We start from the raw sequence: 14,357 nt of genomic DNA, 5'->3' as shown, positions 1-14,357 counted from the left end.
AGCAACCGATACGCTGGTGAGTTAATTTGTTCTATCCTGAAAGAATATATATATTCCATAACCTCGGACTTTTCTATTTTCCGATTTTATCGATTTTCTGGTTTACCATTATGAACACAGGATACTAACAGGAACTATATTTTGAGAGTGACGATGAATAGTTTCAAGTTTGTGTGCAATTTTTGACTGCCGCAATTGTGACCTTTATTTTGTATGTTGTGTTTTAACTTCTAGTTGGGCAAGTTTCGGTTTTTAGGTGGTGAGAGAGTTGGTCATATTATCACAAAGTCATTGGCTATATATTATGCAAAATATTGTTAAATTTGACACAAAAACAAGTTTGAGTCAACAGGTATATCTCATCATACTTTGTTTGATTTAGAATGGGTCAATTTATATACAAGCTTTCATCTCTCAGATTTATAAAGTTACATAAGATGAGATATGCATGGATCTTCCAGAATATTTAATGTTAATAACAGTTTAAGTTCCTTGGGAATAAATTAAGAACTCATAAAGAGAATGATATCTTCAAATCCATTTGGTTGTTGTTGTTGTTAGACTATGCTAAATTTACTATAAAAATATTTTACATAGAATTGAGTAGTTAAAATAAATTGTATTAAAATTAATAATAATAGCTAATTAATTTTCTAAATTACCCATTCTAGATAATGTTAATAACTATCTTTTATTAAAATTAATAATAATAGTAATTAATTTTCTTTACCCATTCTAGATACAACGATCACTTATCAAATACACCGTAAATAACGGTAAACACTATCCCAACTTCCCATTTTGAAACTCACGTAATATACATTACGTTTCTCTCTCCTTTCCATTAATTTTAGCCGTTTTTTTCTCCTCAGAATCTATCCATTACCATCAAGCACGATTCCACTACAATTTATTGTGCCGAGATTTGTGGGTGGTGGTGTATTTGTGTAAGTTTTCATTATTTTGTGTATTTTGGTCAATTTAATTCAATATTTTTTTACTTTTTTCAAGATTTTTAACTTTCAATGCTTAGGGTTTCCCAATTTGAGTAGTGAAAAACATCAATTAATGGCGGATGAAAGCATATCTAGTAGGGTTACAAGAGGTATCCCACATACTCTTCAAAATTTAGATTCCCCTTATTTTGATTTGGGTATTTCTCAAAGAACAACATGATGTTGATTCAGCTTCATTTCGAAATTGGTTCTTTGAAAGGAGATCTAAGAAAATTGATCGAAATAATCGAAATCCTTCAACTGTTAATTTGGAGAAAAAAATGATTACGATATCGCCACAAAGAGGAGAAAAACATTCGATGTTACTTCTAGTAGCAAAGGGAAGAATGTTGTAGAGACAGATCTACCGGAGAACAACAATTAACTGTGAACAAGTAGGTATTTTTTGATTTTTTATATATATATTTTTGTGAATAAAATTGTATTTTACATGTTGCCCAAATTCGGTTAATGATTCATGTATTTTTTACCGCATCCGTAAGTATAGTTGCATGTATTTATTGATCTGAACAATTCATTAATAGATGGGATAGCATTCGTATGTATTTTGTATTGTTTGAATTAGTTTTGTATTTGAAACATACATACAACTGTATCATGTATTTCAATAACCATATTTGTTATCAATTATCAAACTATGTATCATGTATTTGTAATTCCTCACATTTGTGTATTTTTTTAAATTAATAACAGGTTTATGTATGTTTTAAAAAGCAGGTATGTGTATGTGTCAGATAAAAGGTGTATTTGTTCAACTTTTGTCAGCTAAACATCTTAATAACTGTTTTTTGTTTGCATGTATTTATTGAGCTGAACAATTCATTAATAGATGGGATAGCATTTGTATGTATTTTTGTATTGTTTGAATTAGTTTTGTATTTGAAACATACATACAACTGTATCATGTATTTCACTAACCATATTTGTTATCAAATTATCAACTATGTATCATGTATTTGTAATTCCTCACATTTGTGTATTTTTTTAAATTAATAACAGGTTTATGTATGATTATATATTTTTGATTCTCATGTGTTGCCATTATATTCAAACTTTCAGGCCTCCAAATTCCTGGTTAAACGTCCCCCCACTCAACCGATACGTTATGCTTCATATATGAACCATAACATTAAAGATGAGTTGAAGGATAAACTGACCGATAGACAATTCAAGCTATTTTCCAAAACTATTTTTGGACAATATATGCAGATGCAAGTTGACACTGAGGTGCAGGGTCAGTTATTTAGGTGTTTTATGGTTAGGGAGTTGAAGCGTAGTAATAGTGATGCGTTTGTTATCGATATTAATGGGACGGAATTGACATTCGGTCTTTTTGAGTTTGCTTTAATTACTGGTTTGAAGTGTTACGGGGATGAAGTTGTTTTTGACGAGGGTCCTAACAGATTGTTGGATGAATATTTCGGTGGTTCTGGTAATAGTGTTTTAAAGATGACTTTAAATAAGTGCTTTGAAGACAAGGATTGGGGTGTTGGTGATAACGCAGATGAAGATGCCGTAAAGATTACGATCCTGTATTTCATTCATAATTACATACTTTCAAGTGAAAAAAGGAACGTCACAGTCCCAAGACATCATTTTGACTTGGTGGAGAGTGAACAATACAATGAATATACATGGGGTAAGGAAGCATTTGATGATTTGATTAAGAGTATTCACCACAAGATGGACAAGCCGAAGCAGTTTTATTGTCTACGGGGTTTTCCTTTTGCTATGCAAGTGTGGATATATGAGTGCTGCTCTAATGTTGACCCTAATTTAATGGTTAAAACCGAAAGCCGAATCCCAAGAATGTTTAATTGGAGAACGTGAACCAAAAGCCATCAGTTAACTACTTGATGTTGGGCATGTTTAAGGACGGTGAGGTAAAATACTTACATTAAATACATGCCTATCAACTAGTATTTTACACTTGCATTTTGTGTATTTTAGTTGTTGTGTATTTGTAAAATACAGAGAGGTTCTAAACTGACAGTTCACAATATATTTATGTGCAGGACATTCTTAAATTCAACAACATTGTTCCGACCATGTTAGAGGTTGAGAAGCTTGGTCTCGCGTCCATACCGGTCAACGGCACCACCACCTCAAATACACCAAGAGGAAAATGAATATGCGATTTTACCACAACACCTCCCCATGTTGAGCTTTGCCAAGAAAACTCAAAAGAACGATGCTTCAAAATCTCCACCGCACAAGAAGCCTAGGAAGATGTCAACGACAGCATTGCTTGTTCAGAAGTCACCAACCACAATCCCAAAAAATTCTACAGTTGGACAATCATCTAAAAAATCTGCTTCGGTGGTAGATAAGCTGGTTCAATCAAAGGGAAAAGAAAAAGCTGCTCCAAGTCTCCACCGCGTTCCTGTTGACGACTTATCTACCAGCAAATCAGTTGATCTCACAAGTTTGAGGCAGGAACTTAATCAATTTAAGCAGGAAGTAAGTTTTTTATTTTATTTTATTTTGATATTCATCAAACTACAACAAATAAGGATTTTACAATGAATTTGTTATTTTTACCATTTAGGTGCTTGCTGAATTCAAGGATGTTTTTACTGAGCTCAAGGATCTTCGCAAAGTTATTGATGAAAACTTCGAAAAGGTTTTGGAACATGTCAAAGGGAAACAAAATTCAGAAAAGGTAAAAAAATCAATAAATACATATTGAAACGATTGCCTTCAGTGTGAAGCAGGCCTTCAGTGTGAAGTAGGAAGCATATGTATCTAACAAATACATCATTTTTTTTTAGGGTGATGACAAAAGTCATGTTCCTTTACCTATGGCAACATACATCAAGAAGCCGATGATTACATGGACCATGGTGACGGTATTCACATGAGATTACGGGTGATGTGCATCCAACATTTAGGGTATATTTTTTTTAATGTATTTATCATTTTTTACTCATTTTTATATGTTATTTTAAAAAATATATAATTCGGTATGATGAAAATTTGGGATCTTTTTTAAAATATTATGTATTTGATATTGATATGAAAAACAAAATGTCATGTATTTTTTGTGTATTTGTTTGTTTGACAAAGATGACTATTCACTCGTTTTCCTTATGTATTTGTTTAATGCTTTTGGACATCTTCAACAAATAGTTTCTCATGTATTTATGTATTTAATATAGTTTTATCTATTAGATTTATGTATTTTATAGACTTTTGGCCCGTGTTTTTTATAAGGAAAAGGGTCTTGCACCGGATATTCAAGTTGGTATTGGCAATGAGAGCGGCGATATTTCAACCGAAGAGATTGCGGAAGGAGGTGATCTTTCAGGAGAATCGAAGACTTCGGTTGAACGTCCGGCTGATCCAACAGAGGTATATTTTTTTTTAATGTATTTACCATTTTTTTCTCATTTTTATATGTTATTTTTTAAAAAATATAATTCAGATATGATGAAAATTTGGGATCTACTGGACTTTAAAATATTATGTATTTGATATTGATATGAAAAAAGAGTAGTGTCATGTATTTTTTGTGTACTGTTTGTTTGACAGCATGACTGTTCACTGTTTTCCTTATGTATTTGTTCTTGCTTTTGGACATCTTCAACAAATAGTTTCTCATGTATTTATGTATTTAATATAGTTTTTTATCTATTAGATTTATGTATTTTATATACTTTTGGCCTCGTGTTTTTTATAAGGAAAAGGGTCTTGCACCGATATTCAAGTTGGTATTGGCAATGAGAGCGGCGATACGATGAAAGCTTCAACCGAAGAGATTGCGGAAGGAGGTGATCTTTCAGGAGAACCGAAGACTTCGGTTGAACGTCCGGCTGATCAAACAGGGAAACATACTGTGGAAGAGAAAAAACATTCTGATGATTCAAATAATTCCGAGGTTCGAAATAACCTTATTCTGATTCAGCCATTTTTTTTTATATGTATCATACAAGTGCCTGAATAACGTTTCTTTTTGTATTTTTGAGTAGGTGATCGCACAGGTGCTAGCAAATATAAACGAGAATCAGAAATGGCTAATGAATAAGTTCAAGAGGAAAAGATCGAGGAAAACACCACTCGACTATCTTAGAGGAACCCCGAGTGCAAAATGTAACGCGCAACCGTTGTCTCAGTGGTTGTTGCCTGATGAGTATTTACCAATCCAAACCCCAGGAAAGAAATCATGTTACATCCATCAGTCCCACGAGCTACACGCCCCAGTAAATACGAGTCTTCACCGTTTGTAACAGATTTTGGTATATATCTAATTTTTAATTTACTTGTTTGTTTTTTAATACGCAATAATGTTTAAAGACCAAATACACGGGTAGTAGTTCGGGAAAGGATCAATGTTTAAAAAACCAAATATCACAGATGTACATATTGTGGATGAATACCGTATTTGGCTTCGAAACGGTCTGCTTGTGAGGCACGATAGCAAGTATGTTTTTATCCCAGTATTACATACAGTGATTCCGCATGGTTTTTGTGAATAAGTTGATGTATTTGTTTGTTTTGTTGCCGCAGAAAGAATTACGAAGACCATTACAAAAAAAAAATGGCAGTTTTTGACAATGGAGTCAAATTCAATTTTGGCATCACAACTGTCAATGATAAGAACTGGTTTTACCTGTTATCGATGGATGGTCAGCTTTGGAATGACGAGGTGATTTTTATCAGCAATGAAATTCACCTTTTGTTACTAAAATGTTTTTATGTATTTGAATGTGATCTAATTGATGTATTTTTGACAATTCCAGCACATTGACGTCATTTTCTATTACTTTCGGAAGAAAGGAAAGTATGATAAAAGGAGCTTTACCACTGTTGACTGCCTATTCAAGCAGAGAATTGATGTGGTCCACCACGCATATCACAATGTTGAAACCCAGACAAATGTGGCAAATAAAGAGCAAGTATTGATTGAGTATGTTAAGGGCCACAGGCTTATTGCCAATGTCCCGTGGCATACGGTTGACAATGTGCTAATACCGGTGAATATAAAAGAAGAAAATCATTGGTTATTGGTACTCCTTTCATTCAAGGACAGGTATTTTTGATGATGAATTAAATATTTTATCATTAGTGTTTCATTCATCATTTTACCGCTGAATTCTTTTTTTTTTTTTTTTTAAATGTACAGGCGTCTGTATGTTTACAACTCGTATCAATCAGCCGGGCACAACGCAGTTGTTAGGAATGAAATAAAAAAGCTTGCTACACTTCTGCCACATTTCCTACATCTGGCTGGATTCTATGTAAATCAAAAAAGCATAGATTTGGTGAAAGACCCAGCATATGCGGATAAGGGACAGATCGATATCCTTGAAGTTGTCTATGTTGAAAATCTGCTGCATCAATCTGCTGGTAGCACGTAAGTAGTAAACATATATTTTTAAAAATATCATAGTGTATCAAATACATGATATATCCTATCAATTTATTATTCTTCTAAAATACATGAGTTGTTTGAACTTGAAATACTTTATTTAGAACTTGAAACATATATTTTCTAATATAAGTTCTTATTTTTTTTTTTTTTTTTTTTTTTTTTTTAGGGACTGTGGTGTCTTCGCGGCAGCGTATGCTGAGTATTTGACATCGGGTGAAAGGATTCCAGATGTCATTGATGCACACATGCAGCGTATGAGATACGGTGCACTCTTATGGGACTACGCTGAACGCAAGGTTGCTGACAAAGCCGAGAGTGATAATGAAGTTCCACCAAGACCGATTAGGCCAGCAATCGATTACAACACTGTAGATGCAATTGATGTTTGATAAATACTATTCGTGCATTCGATGTTTTTTGTCCTTTTTTTCATTAGAGCAAACAATCTGATGTTTTTAGATGTATTTTGACTGATGTTGGATAATTATCATTTAACCAAAGAAATCTCAGGGGGTTTATATTCCATATGTTTGATGTACTTAGTTCTATATATTGTCAAATATATCTAAAGTTTGGAAAAAATACAGTAAAATGTGACATCATGAATCCACAGATACATTTATTCACCATGTTCACAAAATATGTATGTTTTAGTAAAGTTTATTCATTTTTGTTTTAGTTTAATAAACACATCTTGCGTATTTGACATGACCAGCACAACTATATGATTTCAATAAAAAAAAAATTGCAAAAAATAAACCAACTTCATCAGTTTCGGAAACAATACGTACGTTTTTATACCACATATGCAGTGTTATGAAGTTGAATAGACAACACCATTTTCTAACCGAAACATGGGTTGCCTTTTTTCTGTGTTAAAAATACATGAACATTACCGTGTAATTTCAGACACCAGGATCACAAAAAACATGTATGTTCTATTATAGTTTATACAATTTTCAGAAGGCCAACAAATACATAATGTTTAGTTGACATTACCAGCACAACTACGAGCCTCCAATCCAAAAAAATTCCAAAATAAAAACAACTTTATCATTTTTACAGATATAATATGTATGTTATTTTACCAAGTACGCAGTATTTTTTGAAGTTGAAAAAAACACCATACGTATCGGAAAAAAAAATTCAATTAAGATCAGTTTGAATGGGACATTCATTTCATAGCAAAAATTTCTATAATACTACAACATGTGTCAATAGAAGTTTTTGACACAAGTGTTCAAATACTTAAATAACCAATCTATCTTCGCTAATAAAGTTAAATGGATAGGAACACAAGAAAAATTCACTTCCTTAAAGGCTCAAAACTACATGAACGTCTGTTGTGCCCAAGTTGTCCACAAGTACTGCAAGCATGTCTGCTCTTTCCAAACAACAATTCACTTAAAGGCTTATCACGCCTCTTCTTTGGCCTACCAGGCGGTCTCTTGTATCTTGGTGACAAAACTACATCCTCCAAGATATTTTTGGGAATGTTCCATTCACGCTCGTCGGGCAGAGGATCCACAGGTACATCATATGTCTTCAACACGGTCTCCAGTTTGAACAAATTAGAGCAATAATCATCAGCAACCAGATTTTTCTTTTTAATGACGCCCGTGCATGCCGGGGATTTCATCTAGTTGAAACATACGACAACTGCAAGTTTTGCTATTCAAATTAAGAATGAATCGCCTTCCTCCATCATATACTGTGTACACGAATTCGGTTGACGGTTCTACCTGAAAAAATAAATATTATATGTATTTGTTATTGAACCAATCAGAATTTTAAAATAAATGAACAAACCATTAAACAAATACATATCAATTTTCAAAGAAGCATATATTAAATTTACATTAATACTAACTGTTCATGGATACCAAATACACATCTATATAATGTGTAGAAACACCAGATTAGTACAAGTACAAGTTTGTCAAATAAATTATAACAAGCATTAAACTGAAACATACCGTCATTCGTAGACATAGATACTCGTTGATTGATAGCATCTCCTGAAACTTTTTACCGAGTGTAGTGAATGTGTATGTTCCATTTCTCCGGTTATTGTAATTCCATATCCCAAACATCCTTCTAACTTCTTCGAGAAAGTCATATATAGGCAGTTCTCTAGCTACTAGAAGATGTCGGTTAATACACTCTGCTATGTTAGAAGTCATTGTCCACCCTCGGTTAACAGATACATACAATCTAGCCCACTTGTCTCTACCAGCCGATTCGAAATACTCTGCCACGCGCATATCTACCTTTTGAACCTTCCCCATCAACTCATCGAAATCATCCTGCGTGTATGCCTTTGCCATGGAATAAAAAACGGACTCGACATCATGGCTCTTTTTGTATTTTTTACATACATTACCCCACAGATGCCAAATACATGCATAATGTGTAACTTCTGGATAAATTCTACAAATAGCCTTGTTTATACTTTCATGCCTATCTGATACGATACACATATTCTCTCTAATTCCATATGTTTCTCTGAAACGCTCAAAAAATCACGTCCATGATTTGTCATTCTCAGAATCAATCACACCATATGCTAAGGGAAGTATGTTGCCTGGAGATACAGTTAAGAAGAAAAAAATAATAAAATACATTTTGTATTTGTCTAAAACAAATATATATTGAGGTAATAAATTAATATGTATTTTTTTGACATACCTGCACCGTCTAATGTGCTTGCCGAGACAAATGTTCCATTGTATGGTGTTTTTAAGTGGCTTCCATCAACTACCACAATTGGCCGACAATAATCAAAGCCTTTGATAAATGCATACGATGCTATAAAAACATACGTAAATTCATTTTCGCGGGTTTTACGCATTCGATATATGAACCCGGTAAGTCTTATCCAATATGTATAGATATCCAGTAGTCTTTTATAAGATTCACCGGTTCACCCATTAAATCGTTCATCGCCTTTTCTTTGGCCCGCCAAGCAACCATGTATGAAACATCCATTCCAAAATAATTTTTGACGTCGTCCGCAATGTCTTTAGGCGTATATTTCCTCTTATGATTTGATATTTTTGGTTTGACAATCCCACTTATCAACCGACTTGTAGCTTGGCATTGGGAATAAACCTTTTCCTTTAACGGACATGTATGTTTGTCTTGAAACTCCCTAACTCTAAACATTCCTGACTTACCTACACTTGACGCCCTGAATTTCCAATCACACTCTCCTGATACGCACACAAGTGTGTAGCTACAAAAAAAAAAAAAAAAAAAAAAACACACACATTAATGTAAAATACATCAGTAATGTATTTATTCTTGTATTATTAATACAAAGGACAGATGAGTAATTTTACCATATGTAAATAAGTTAATCAAATGCAACCCGGGCCAAATACATTATTTATGAGTACAAATACATACAAATCAGTTTTGATTCTACTTTATAATAAACATACACATGCTGAGAAATACTTCCACTCGTACAAATTAACAAACATACATTGTCACGGTTCAAATACATAACAACACACAGTTGCAAATACATAAACAAATGCACATTTTAATACCTTATTGCATTGCTCCTTTCTGTCCGATAGTTGAACCTGTTTGTAATTGCATAATTCACCATCACAGCTTTTAATGTATCTTTATCCTTGTATACTTGATCGACGGCAACTACTTTTTGGTTCTTGTCATCAATAACCATACCCTTGTTGTTTTCGAATAACAAATCAGCCTTTCCACAACTTGATGATGACAAATCACGGAACCAATCGTTTCCATTATATTCGTTTGATTCGTGTATCCGATTTGCAAATAATCACCTTCAACACAACTCTCACCCGATATACATATCTCCATGCTTCTATCAGTTGTAATGATACATAATGGGTACATTGGTAATGCTTTGTTCTCTTTCTTCAGTTCCACATACACCCTAACACCCATATCATTGTGAATTTCCATTGGAATATAATCACCTTCAACCATGTATTTTATGTTTATGTTTTTCATTTTCTTGTCCAAATTCAATTGGGTTGCAACTGTTTGTAACAATTCCTCATACGTCGAATACTCCTTGAAAGTCACAGCATCGATTTTGTAATTGACGTATTTATTCTCGTCGTTCCAAATACCAGAGTGTCTAATCAACGATGAAATATTGGCCATTTTATAAAAAAAAAAAAATCCTTGAATCACTGTCTCAACATAAAACCTGTAATATGTATGCCCTACATAAGATTCACGTTCAAATTTGAACAATTTATACAAATTAGATTTACAGCTCACTAATAATTCAAATACAACATGCATATATTGAATTACACTTCAGAAATACGTAGTTTAGCTGATCATGCATTATACTATGCCATTTAGATTCAGAAAAATAAAAGATATGAACTGGAGTTTTTTTTTTGTTTTGATTCCTAACCATTCATGTACATTAAAATACTTTCAACCGTAATTTTCAAGAGCATTATTCATTCATTGACACGCTTACAATGATATTACATATTATTTTCGAATATCAGTTCTAAAGATAGAAATCAAAAAAAATTCAGAAGAATAAAACAACTTTGACATTATGCTCCAAGAAAAAAATTGAAATCACATAAATACAACTTGAATAGATGAAATTTGTGAAATCAAAACGGTGTTTTTGCACGAATTACCTGATGATTGATCGTGTTTGTTTTGTTAATGTATTTTCAGAGGTGTTGAAATTTAATTTGAAATTTGAATTTTTACGTTTTGAATGTTGAAGAATGCATGGAAGAAGAGATACGTGTAAGGAAAGGGAATATTGCAGCTGATTTTGTGGAAAAGAAGGTAAAAAATATCTTAATTTCTCATTTAATACCACCACCGTTACAGGCTAAAATAAAGGAGCCTGTTCTTTTTTTTTTTTTTTTTTTTTTATGCTCATGTATTTGCTGGCAACAAATACATGTGAAAACATACACAAATCAGCTGATTTTTAGCTACGGATGGTAATATTAAAAAGGATAGCTACAAATGGTAGGAAGCTACAATAAGGTAGTCATTTGAGAAATTTTACCTAAATAAATACCCAACTTGGTCCAGCCCACATATATTTTTCAGCCCATACATTAAAAGACCTATTAGGTCTGATTTGGGGGCAAGTAATAGAGTGAGAGTGAGCAGCCTTTCAACCAAAAATAGAGAGAGAAAGTGCAGATTTTTCTTCTTAAAAATCAGCTTGTGCAGCCAACTTGTTTTGTCGATTCCCGCTTCGTTTCTTGTCCGATTGAGCTGATTTTTGGACAGCGTGTTCCTTTCATCTTAATCTTTGATTGGGAATTGACAGAGGTGGATTTGGAGACCCCTAGCTCCAAATTTTCGTCGGTGAACAGTAGCTGCGTTTTTGGGTGACTTTCTCCCTATTTTCTCTTGTTTGATGGTTGTTCTTATTGTTATTATTGCTCCGCATTTGGCATTCATATTGTAGCCATTTTGGAGAACTTTGTAACTCTCTCATTTGATATAGTGGAGCTTTTGGACCCGTGGATGTTTCCTCTTCATCTTGAAGGGGTTTTACCACGTAAATTTGGTGTCTCTTGCAAATTGATTTATTTTGCTTGCTTTGCTATTTTGTTGTTGGTATAATTGCTGTCCGGATTTTCATTTGTGTTAGTGTATATTGTCTTCTCTTGGTTCAAATAGTGTGGGAAGTTTTTGACTTGGTTTTTCTTCCGATGTTACCTCGTCGTGCAATTTGGTTATTGCTTGTTTCTTCCCAACATATACCCAACATATACAATGAAAATGCTTCAACCTATTCTTGATTAACAGTAAGTTTTCAAGTTTATTTGTCTAAAATTATATCAAAGAGAAGAGATTTAATCAAAGCTTAAAGTATAGCAGTAGATATGGGCAACTCCAAGAGCAAAGATTATATTAAAGCTTAAAGGTATAACATATCTGATAGAACATACTGTTGACAATTATAACAAAAACAAGTCAAACACAACTTCTAAACATCACACATGTCATCAGACATTCGAGAGAAAAAAATGAAGGTGATGTGAACTAAAACAGTAAAATGATTAAGGCGATAATCCTTGAGGCATTGTCTTTCCCAATAAGCAAATTAGTCCTGCTGTGTGCTTAAAATGCTAACAACATCATTACTAAACTCATAAACGATGCAAGGCCAACAAATCCTCCAAATTTGGATGTCACACTTGCTGTGTTTGCTTCTGGTGGACTGGCAGTTTTGTTACTGGAAGTCGAACCTGAAAAAACAACAACATTATGTAAACTAATATAAGAGCCCGTGTGACTTAGCTGATTGAAAATATAATATGCAATATGACCTTAATTAAAGTTTACTTAATAGAGAAAATTGAATGGAGAGAGACTTAGATATTTTGTTTGAAGAACGTAATTTGAAAATTATAAAAGAAATCGAGATATTATATAATAATAAATATTGGTTAAACAAAAAGTGTTTATAAGTTGAAAGGTCATAAGTTAAGGACAATCAACTTAGGGCTTTTCATTAATTGACTTACAAACCCTAGCTTATTAGAACTTTTGATATTTATTAAATGTGTAGGGTTAATATTGATGCAGCCTCCATTTGAAACTTCATTTAATGTCAATGTACGAATGTTGTTTCTTAAGAAATATTTGTGAACATTAATTTTTCCAAGTACGTTTGCATATAGAGAGAGAATACTTACTGTTAGACTCTGAAGGAGTGGGAACAGATGGCGCTGCAGTTGAACCAGGTGATGCAGCGGCTATAATCCACATTAAAAAAATACTCATGTTACTCACAAGAAAATTTAATAGAATCATTAGTGTGAATTATCATCAACCATACAAACTAGAGTTTAAGTTATATATACTGTAAAAATATAATTAATTTTTACATTATCAAGCCAAGTAAATTTTCTTAAAATGTGAAATTTGTAATTTTTTATGGATAAGATAAAATATTTCATACAAAAGAGATAAATATGACTTGGTGGCGTAAAAATTATTTACAATTGATGGTAAATGACATCAAAGAGAATGAAATTGCGTCCAAGATAGTGCACAAGCAGAATAGGCAACAAAGTCTATTTCGTTTACAATGGATCTTTCATCCACTGTATCTTAAATTGCTAAAAAACCAGACTATTCAATTTATGCAAAAATATAATCGTATAAAAAGATCTTTTCATGTGGCACCTATTCTTCACATGTAACGCACTTTTGCTTCAATCATCCTTACCAAATGCAGTGCATATTGAATAAGAATGTCATGCAAAAAACAGAATGGGCGAATCTAGAATTTAAAGCTGTGAAATATACTGTCTTTTTTTGAATCAAACATAACGGATTTAATTGAACGCATAGATGAAAATAAAACAATTGTTACCATTTTTGCAAAGGGAAAGATCTGGTTTAGCACCACAAGCTTTTGCAAAATCTAAAGCTTGATCTTGAGTAACATTTAAACTCTTCATCACATCAGTGTTACCAAACACAGAGCAAAGGCACTGTGCATCCTTTGTAAATATTTCCTTTAATGGCACACAGCAAGTTGCTGGAGGATTTTTCGTATGCGATGTCAATGCTGGTTGACATGGTAATAGTTTTTGCACACATGGCATTGCAGAAATAGCCCCATTTCCTCCACCAACAACACCACTAGCCAGAAACGCTCCGATCGCATTTTTATCAAGATCAATGCCAAGGGATAAGCCCACAAAAACCCATGAGAAAATTACAATAATGAAAGATTTGGAATATGCCATGGGTTCTTTTTCTTGATTCTCTCAATGTAAGAAGGAAAATTTGTGTCTGTTATGAATTTGTGATGATGAAGAAATGAGAAGAGCATATATACAGGGGAATGTTAGATGTAATGTTAACTGCTATTTTTATTTGGAACCGTATTTTCAGGCAGTTACAAAATGTTAATCATTCAATTCAAAAGTACTTTGTCCGTAACCACTTCCTATTTTTGA

The 14,357-nt window shown here is 33.1% G+C and overlaps 2 protein-coding genes across 2 annotated transcripts; both read right to left on the bottom strand.

Moving 5' to 3' along the window:
* Positions 1 to 7,693: 7,693 nt before the first annotated feature.
* Positions 7,694 to 8,714, bottom strand: LOC132043990 (uncharacterized). The gene is made up of 2 exons (XM_059434472.1): positions 8,364 to 8,714; positions 7,694 to 8,026 (listed from the first exon to the last, which is right to left on the bottom strand). The coding sequence occupies exons 1-2, from the start codon at positions 8,712 to 8,714 to the stop codon at positions 7,694 to 7,696; spliced, it is 684 nt and encodes a 227-aa protein (XP_059290455.1).
* Positions 8,715 to 12,275: 3,561 nt separating this feature from the next.
* LOC132043989 (non-specific lipid transfer protein GPI-anchored 3) lies at positions 12,276 to 14,144 on the bottom strand. The gene is made up of 3 exons (XM_059434471.1): positions 13,766 to 14,144; positions 13,083 to 13,142; positions 12,276 to 12,632 (listed from the first exon to the last, which is right to left on the bottom strand). The coding sequence occupies exons 1-3, from the start codon at positions 14,142 to 14,144 to the stop codon at positions 12,505 to 12,507; spliced, it is 567 nt and encodes a 188-aa protein (XP_059290454.1). The 3' UTR covers positions 12,276 to 12,504.
* Positions 14,145 to 14,357: the final 213 nt, after the last annotated feature.

This window comes from Lycium ferocissimum, unplaced genomic scaffold (genome assembly GCF_029784015.1).
Source record: "Lycium ferocissimum isolate CSIRO_LF1 unplaced genomic scaffold, AGI_CSIRO_Lferr_CH_V1 ctg32, whole genome shotgun sequence".
NCBI classification, from domain to species: Eukaryota; Viridiplantae; Streptophyta; class Magnoliopsida; order Solanales; family Solanaceae; genus Lycium; species Lycium ferocissimum.
Note: the sequence above shows the minus strand (reverse complement) of the source record. Positions and strands in the feature narration are given on the sequence as shown.